Source organism: Fundulus heteroclitus, chromosome 9, assembly GCF_011125445.2.
Source record: "Fundulus heteroclitus isolate FHET01 chromosome 9, MU-UCD_Fhet_4.1, whole genome shotgun sequence".
In the NCBI taxonomy this organism is placed as follows: Eukaryota; Metazoa; Chordata; class Actinopteri; order Cyprinodontiformes; family Fundulidae; genus Fundulus; species Fundulus heteroclitus.
In genome coordinates this window covers 15,854,520-15,863,597 of record NC_046369.1, presented here as the reverse complement: position 1 = coordinate 15,863,597, position 9,078 = coordinate 15,854,520, and the positions used below count along the sequence as shown (strand labels likewise).

At 37.8% G+C, this 9,078-nt stretch overlaps 2 protein-coding genes across 2 annotated transcripts; one reads left to right on the top strand and one right to left on the bottom strand.

The window, feature by feature from the left end:
- The first annotated feature begins 1,371 nt into the window (after positions 1-1,371).
- On the top strand, positions 1,372-3,146 carry LOC118564068. The gene is made up of 2 exons (XM_036140741.1): positions 1,372-2,252; positions 2,499-3,146. Exons 1-2 carry the CDS (start codon positions 1,383-1,385, stop codon positions 2,823-2,825), a joined length of 1,197 nt encoding a protein of 398 aa, XP_035996634.1. The 5' UTR covers positions 1,372-1,382; the 3' UTR covers positions 2,826-3,146.
- Positions 3,147-3,650: 504 nt separating this feature from the next.
- LOC118564240 lies at positions 3,651-8,790 on the bottom strand. Its single transcript, XM_036141661.1, has 4 exons — positions 8,776-8,790; positions 8,072-8,165; positions 4,849-5,782; positions 3,651-3,661 (listed from the first exon to the last, which is right to left on the bottom strand). Exons 2-4 carry the CDS (start codon positions 8,156-8,158, stop codon positions 3,651-3,653), a joined length of 1,032 nt encoding a protein of 343 aa, XP_035997554.1. The 5' UTR covers positions 8,159-8,165; positions 8,776-8,790.
- Between the last annotated feature and the right edge of the window lie 288 nt (positions 8,791-9,078).

Below are 9,078 nucleotides of genomic sequence, written 5' to 3'. Positions count from 1 at the left end.
CCGAGTATCTTGATGAATTCTGCTCCCTGAGCAGCAGCCATACCTGTCCTGGAAAACAATCGCCAGTGACCGGGTCTACATAGAGCGTAATTACCTTTAACCGCGGCACCCCTGGCCAATAAACAAAACACCCAACGAGTGGTGATGTGTGGCAGAGCACGAGAATTTTGGCTCAAAGTTGAGATGAAGTGGCTCTCTAGGTACCTAATCTGCACAGCAACTGCTCTCTTTTAATACCATGCTGTAGCAGCTCTAGAGTCAACCCGGGATTGAAATGAAGCCAAGGATTTTTCTTCAAGGTTGGAAAAATAGCACAAGAACTAACAACTAATATTTCATAACAAATGAATACTTCATAGTGCCAAAGGCAATATTTAATCATATATATATATGCTTATACTTTGGAAGGTCAGCAACATAATTCAAGCGAGTGTCCACTATCACTACATGCTCATCCAGGTAATGTAATGCAAGCCAATGACTTGATGCAATCAGCTGGATGTCTTTGGAAAATTGTTTAACCAATTTGAATGATAAACTAAATTTGGCTGCATTGTTTAATATGTAACGACGATCAATTTGGAATGTAGGTTGATTAGGAATCTGTCTGTATGAAATAACTTTTTAAAGTGCCTTGAGACAACCTGTTTTTTTTTTGTCATTTGTGCTAAATAAATAAAATAAATTGAATCAAACAGTTATGAACACTGATGCCTCTAGGACACTAGCTAGAATGTCCTGGGTTCAAATCCCAAGTCTTTCGGCAAGTAGTTTGTATGTCGTGAGTATACATGGGTTGTCTCCGGGTACTCTGACTTCTTCACACAGTCCAAAAACATGATTGTTAAGGTAGTTGGCTTCTCCGAATCGTAGTTTAGTATGAGTATGTGTACATGCTTGTTTGCCCTCTGTGTCTCTACGACGGAGTATTAGGGCCAGGCTAGAGAAGTTTTTTTTTTTTTTTTTAAATACGAGAATAAAGTCATAACATTATGAGAATAATGTTGTAACATTATAAAGTCGTAACTTTATGAGACTAAAGTCATAATATTACGAGAATAAAGTCATAATATCACGAGAATAAAGTCGTAACTTTATGAGACTAAAGTCATAATATTACGAGAATAAAGTCATAATATCACGAGAATAAAGTCGCAACATTATGAGAATAAAGTCATAATATTACGAGAATAAAGTCATAATATTATGAGAATAAAGTCGCAACATCATGAGAATAAAGTCATAATAAAACGAGAATAAAGTCGCAACATTATGAGAATAAAGTCATAATATTACGAGAATAAAGTCATAATATTATGAGAATAAAGTCGCAACATTATGAGAATAAAGTCATAATATTACGAGAAAAAAAGTTGTATTTTATGACAACTCTTACAAGAAGCACTGTCTTCCCTAAAATGAGGAATATCGAGCATCTTGTGAAGTTATACTTTGGGATCGGTTTCACAAATAAGGAAATATTAAGTCTTTTAGCACACCAGCATCAAATTATTATCAGCATCAGAACTTTAAAACGACTGTGCAAACGTCTTTGTCTGTATCGAAGAAAGAACCAAACGGATCCAGAAGAAATTGCCTCTTTCGTGGAAGAGGAGCTGTCTGGTAGTGGTCGCCTACAAGGCTATCGGTGGTTACATCTGCGTGCCATTCAAAGAGGGATTGTTGTTTCTCAGAACACAATGAGGATGATCATCAAGATTTTGGATCCCGAGGGAGTCGAACTCCGGCGAGCACGGCGTCTCCGACGCCGGCAGTACATCAGCAGGGGACCCAATGCTCTGTGGCATATGGATTCATATGACAAACTTAAGCCGTTTGGCATAGCAATCAATGGCTGCATTGACGGATTTAGTCGGCACATTATGTGGATGGAAGCCTATTACACTAACAGCGACCCAAAGGTGATCGCGGACTACTTCATTAACACAGTGAATCGTATTGGAGGCTGTCCACAGCAGGTGCGAGCCGACCCAGGTACGGAAAATGGGCATGTCAGAGAAATGCAGATGTTCTTACGGAGGAATCACCAGGACAATTATGCAGGAGAAGGAAGCTTTATTTACGGTTGCAGCACGGCAAATCAACGGATTGAGTCATGGTGGGGAGTTTTACGTAAGCAGAGTGTGCAATTTTGGATGGACATTTTTAAAACCATGAGAGATGATGGCTATTTCACAGGCAGCTTCTTGGACAGAAACCTGATACAATTCTGCTTTCTCAACCTCATCCAGGTAATTTCTAAATGACTGTTTAAGTGACACTGTCACAGTGATGTGCATAGTTTACTTTCAACAAATCGAATTCAATATTCACTCCTAGCAGCAATATCTTCAAATATTTTATGTTTGTAATTGTCAAAATACCTATTGTGCTGGCTTTTGTATTTTGTGTCAGTCTATATTTTGCTAAAATAAATTATCCTATAACAAGGGGTCTTGTTGGTGGCAACCATTTTAATTGAACATTTATTGTTATAGGATGAACTGGACAAGGCTGTAAGAACATGGAATTCACACCTAATAAGAACAAGGCCCGCCCATGGAACACCTGGAGGACGCCCTATTCTAATGTTCAGCATGCCACAGCTGTATGCAGCAGAAGACAAACTCCAACCTGTTCTGGAGGAGGATATGGCTGTTTGCAGGGAGGAGTGCACCCCAAAAGGGCAGTACCCCTGTGATGAAACTGTTTTTGAGCTTTGCATCCTCCTTATGGACGAAAATGGCTGGGAAGCTCCTACAGATGCATATGCTGCAGCAGAATTGTATTCATTATTAAGAAATGAGATACTGGGAAATCTTTGAATTATTGTAACATTAATAATTACCTTCCCGTATTGGATCTGCTTGAGAAGGAAGTGAACTCACACCCTTTACTTTTGTAAACATAGTATAAACCCACTGAATATTTATCAGTTATTTGAAAATATAACTTAAGTACAAGTTTGTATCATTAGAAAAACGTACCGTTGTTATATAATCTAAATGTTTTCATGATAAATAAAAATCCCCTTGTAAGCTGTGAAACTATTTCCCTCTGTAGCATGTATTTGTAATTCTTATTTAAAGTACATCAAACTTGTATCTGGGTGGGCATTGTGTCTGAGTGAAAGTACTGTATGTAGTTAAAGCCCATTGGCACAGAATAAACATTTCAAATCTTTCTCTGATAATTCTTTTCAGATAAATCTTTAAAAAATGAGTCAACTACACAATTTCTCAAAATAATTTATTACTAACTTTTAAAGTGTAGAAAGGCAGCCATTAATTATAAAACTTCCTTCCACAAGGAATTTGCAAATGACCAATGGAAAATACATCACCTTTGAAAACTTTTTCTAATCCTTGACCATTAAATGTATCTACATTCATTTCCTGTCCCAATGAGTTCACATAAGTATTGTTTGGTAAATCTTTGTCTATTCACAATTGTCAGGGTTTTCTTCAAGCAGTGGCAAGAACCCAGACACCAGGTTTATAAACTCTTTATACTGTGAAATATTGAGAGATCTGCCTGGTGGTGATAGGCATTATGTGAACTCTTTGCAAAAGAAAGTGAATGCAACATTCAATATGTAACATTCCAGCCATTCATTTAACTGTAAACTGTATGAACCATAGCTTGAACATTCACTCAGTTTCTGTATAATTGAGAAAGCGAACAGTGAGCATCATAGCACAACCTTTTTTTTTGTTATCAAGCATGTGTATGGCCTAATGTGTGTTTATACAAACAACATAGTTATCCCTTTAATGATTGCGTTTTTGTGAGAATAATATTGCAACTCTATTCAAAAGTAAAAGAATTCAGACATAACTTCTGCCTACATAATATCCATTACCCAGACGTTGCTCTCTAGAATGGAATTGAACTCACTGCGGAAATCAGGAAAACTATCATAGCTGTCAGACAGTTCTAGGAGCATCCCACATGTGTGTCCAATTGGCCTTCTTGTGAAGCTGGTCTGAACTGTAAACTCAACCTCAATTATTCCAGATAACAATAAATCAGAGCCAGTGCAGAACCTCAAAAATCTTCCTAGCTTTTCCTCGTTAAGCTCCCTGACGTATCTTTTCAGGTGCTGTGCCACTTCTGCCTGCTTGGATGTCATCTCTGTAGGAAAGTTTAATATTCCTACTACTCTCTTTGGGGTGGGTTTGAAATCATTATACATTTTGGTCAGTTCGCCAGATTTTAGATGAATCAGTGGCTGTGTGACCTCCCTCCAGCAGTCAATGACAAACATTGGTTTCTGCACAAGTTCCTTGTGAGATATTTCAGCCAAGATGTCTGGAAGAGTAGCAGCAGTGACTCTTTTCCTACATTCATATCTGTCAAGCACTTCAAGAAGGTCATCATCATCAACAGTGTCAAAATGATCTAATGCATGCTTGAGGACATCTTGTTCTTGTGTGCTCACATACATCAGAAAGCTTCTTGTCAGATCACTGTGTACCTCCCCATAAAACATCTCCTCAAGGAAAGGAGGGGCAAGTTTAATTGGCAAATACTGGCAATCTTGAAATCCTTTCAGAAGAATTCTCCCGACTGCTTTCCAAGTGGCAGCACAGAAATCATGTCTAAGAAAGGGCACTTTGAAAGTTGTTCCAAGCGTACAACGTTCGTAAAACTCTGCCCAGAAGCTACTGTAGACATCTCTGATTACACCAGAACCACTACCCCTCTCTACTGAGTTGTCAGGAAGAAGACGTCTGACTTTCAGTGTTTTGTTCAAGATTTCAGGGTCAGAAAAGGCCTCTATCATTTCATTGAAGCTGTTTGAGTAGTGCAAGACCAAAACTGTTTCAGGCAAAAGATTAAGAGGACTTTGAGGTAACTCAAGAGGCTCATAGATCAATGTGTCACTGAGGGAGTCATCATTCCCTGCTTGTGCACCAAAAGTGATTTCAGGGTCAGCGTCATCCTCAATAACATAATTCTTGCCACTGTAAAAAGTTATGGGATCACTGATGACAACTGTTCTTGTTTCTTGACTTGAGCTTGCAGAGCATTCTCTCGTTACTGTAGAATCTGTGAGGACTTCTTCAGAAACAATAAACACATCTGGAATGGAGACATGAACCTCATCTGTTAAATCCTGCCAACAATGTCTGTCCACCGATGGTTCATCAAGGGCCTCGTTATCTGGTACATCAGGCTGAGGAACACATTTGACACAGGTGTGGTTGTTATCATCAGACTCTTCACTTAACTCTGATTTTAGTTGAGTTGATATATAGAAGCGCAGAAGTGGGAGTTTAACTGTGTTGTATAACATTTCAACTGTGACATCCTTGGGAAAAGGATTTTGCTTGAAATCCCAAACATCAAATTCAAAATCACATTCGTGACCTTTGCTGGATTTTCCATCTGGAAAGAATAGGGACTTTCCTTGTTTTAGTATCTCATCACATCCTGCCTGAATGTTTATAGGAATCTTCCTTGTGCCCCCACCTTGCTTTGCTCTGACTTGTTTTGTTATTTTGCCATCAGTGTGAACCCATCCTATTTCAATATTTCTTGTTGCTGTTTTTGCTCTAGCTTTTTTGGTTTTGTTGGAGGTTCCTGGCTCCTCCTCTCCAGTTTGGTTTTCCTTTCTAAGCTTGAGCTTCTCCCTTAGCTTTTCAAAAAGTCCCTGCTTCCGCTTTGCTGAGTGTGTTTGACGCTTGCAAAAGTTGAACAAAGCAATCCTGTCTCCATATGATGGAAGATAGTTTGCTAGCTGGGCATCTTCCATTAGCAGGATGACCTCTCTGTCAATCTGTAAATAGGAAAGACATATATCTTTTAAATTAAGATATAACAGGACAATAAATAGGAAGCCAAGCAGAGGAGAAAAATGTATCCTAAAAATTCTGTTAAATACAAATTGTTTCCAGACAAGGAACGTTATTTTTCTGATTTCATTACTCTGTCAGGAAAGTTATGACAAGGGGATCCCTGCTAATCAATATTAAAATAATACTAACATGAATGAACAAAAAGTCAAAAAAGAAACACCATTGTAAAAGTAGGCTAATTATAACCACTGTCATTAAGAGAGCTTGAAAAGAGGACAGTAACAAAAATCACATCACTGCTAGACAATGTCTCCCACCACATGCATGAAGCTGTTCAGAAATTTAGGGCTCCTTCACTGAGAGACTGCTGCACCACCTCAGGTGTAAATAGTAGCGCCATCACAGATTGTTCATCCTCGCAGCCGTAAGACTTAAAGTTATATAACCAAATTAGATGCTTCAAAAAGACCAAAAAAAGTTTGATCATCAGAAAAAGGTTATAAACACAAGCCTTCACCCTAATAAGGCTTTGATGGTTCTTTTTTTGGATAAATGTTGCCCCACCGCCAGGTGATTAGCAGATATAAACAGACGTGCTGTGACAGTATCACAGAACTACTAACATAATTACAGTTTGCTCAATTAATAAATCAAAATGAAGTAATGCCGGACCGAGGAATGAAATGCCTCGCAGTAAAGCAGCAAAAGACCAACCATTATAAATTAACTTAACCAATCTATAGCAACTCTAACATTTACTCAGGTCAGTCAACTTTGTGGTCACATCTGAGTCTCGAAAGGTTTAGCGTCTGCTTCAGTGAACACTAACGCTCATACTGTATTCCTAGCCTCATTCTAGTCTTTTCCCTCTTGGAATAATTTTTTTTCTGCATTTTTTTCCATGGATCTTGGGAACATTCTTCATTGTTTTGCCTGGAGATGCTAATAGCCGTTGGCCACTTCCTTGTTTTAACCCATGCAGCGCATGTGCAGTATGTACTTACGTTAAAATTCTAAACAAAAATGAAAGGCTTTATTTACTAACAAATTGAGCAAAAACAAAACATTAAACACCAAAATAATAACTAATACACCAGCAGGACATGATAATAATTCATAAAAAACTTTGTATGCAACAAGAGTGAGTTACTGACGTATAAGTTATAAAAAAAAGTCAAATAACGTGGTTAAGCCCCTTTAATGACCATCACCGCTCCCAATGACAAAATCAATAGGTCTTTAGTAATATCATCTTTATTGTCATTGAAACATACATTACAACGAAATGTGTTCTCTGCTTTTAACCCATCACCCTTGGGGAGCAGTGGGCTGCCATGTGCGGCGCCCGGGGAGCAATCTGGTTAAGGGTCTTGCTCAGGGACCCAGAGTGCAGACAGTGGGGATTGAACCGGGTACTTGCATCCTTCTCTGAGTGCAAGCGCGCTGCTCTAACCACTAGGCCACCACTCCCCCACAAGGGGGATATACATACATGCAGGTATTTGCAGTTTTTATCTGGTTAATAAATTTTTACAAATGTTATATTACACAGCTCTTGTTGGGGGTTTCTGATCTTCCAAATATGTTGCCCACTTAATTTAAGTATGCCATTTAGATAGCTACACAGCATTTATTATGAGATTTGTTTTGGTCCTTTACTGTACTGCCTATTAACATTTTTGATTCTTATTCTAATAGGTTTTTTGGTACTGTTTAGTTTTTATAGTTTTTTTGTGATGTGTAAAACCATATGTTTTTTCTTAGCTTTTTGCTTTGCTACATACACACCTGAAATGTTCCACTGTGGGAGAATAATAGATATTTTTATTCTATTGTATCAATTTTGTGATATTTGAGGTAAATGGTTATGTCTAAAGTAACAAATAATACAACAGATAATCAAGCAGTGATGTCCGCCCAGTATTAAAACGTAGCTGCAAAGCTGTTAGTTGGAGAAAAACTTTTGCACAACTGCACTGAAAAATATCTGTTTCTACATTTAATTAAGAAATACAAACAATACTAATATCCCTCATGACAACACCGACACAAGAAGAGCTATTAAAGAAGGTGTACATTGAAAGTGAAAAGAGGAAGATGAGAAAACATGCAAAATTTGTTTGAATGAATATTTAATCTGCATTTTATCAAATACCTTGGTTGATTATGACCAAGAAAATTTATTCTGAAGAGTCCTGTTAGTGTTGCACAAGAAAGCTGGGGAACTAATTATCTTAATTAACCTGTTCATCTTGTACTCATAGCCGTACCTTTTGCTCTTGAATCCAACTGATTGTTTCTTCAGATGTACCTCGACCTCTCAGGAAAGTCACAATTTCTGACAGATTCTCTGCCATTATGGATCTGGGAGGAAGAATAAAAAACAGAAGAGCTTAATTTTAGTGAACTACGTCAGGGAGCTTAACTAGGAAAAGCTTGGAAGATTTTTGAGGTTCTGCACTGGGTCTGATTTGTTGTTATGTGGAATTATTGAGGTTGAGTTTACAGTTCAGACCAGCTTCACAAGAAGGCCAACTGGACACACATGTGGGATGCTCCTAGAACTGTCTGACAGCTATGATAGTTTTCCTGATTTCCACAGTGAGTTCAGTCACAGATGAGGAGAATTAGAAGAATAAGTAGGAAAGAGCCATGAAAATTGTATATGCAGTATTCCATGCATAAGAATAAAGAAGTGTTTCATTTGATATGAAAAATCAGACTATTTGGACTTTATTGAAATATTATTGCTTTTATACAAGAATTTTTATAAAACAGTGTCAAATCTAAAGGATGACGCACTGTTGACCCATTAGATAGTGAAATTAGGTATCAGAACAGACTTGTGCTTGTATTTCTTGTAGCTCTGCTCAAATGTTGCAAAAATAATGATTATAACCATTTTGGTCAAAACTGAAATCGTGTATATTCAACATTACTAATCTTTTTTTTTTTTTAGCCTGTGTCTGTTTACCTTTTTTCATCTGAACGGCTCAGGTGTTCCCCTGCCTAGGGAAGAGAGAGATGGTGACTGGTAGTGGTGTAATGAGTGGGTACTAAAAGACGGTGACGTTAATGGTAGTTTGAACAAAGTAACATTACTGTAATGCAACAGAAATGGCAAGCCCAAAGTATCTTAAATATGCGAGTATATGTGAGTGATGGAGCGGGTCGTTTGGACAAGCAATAACAACTAATTTAGACAATATAATGGCTCACATTAGGTTAAACGCTACATGTTGTATGACGTTGCTAGCGTTTATAAAGCTGGAAATGC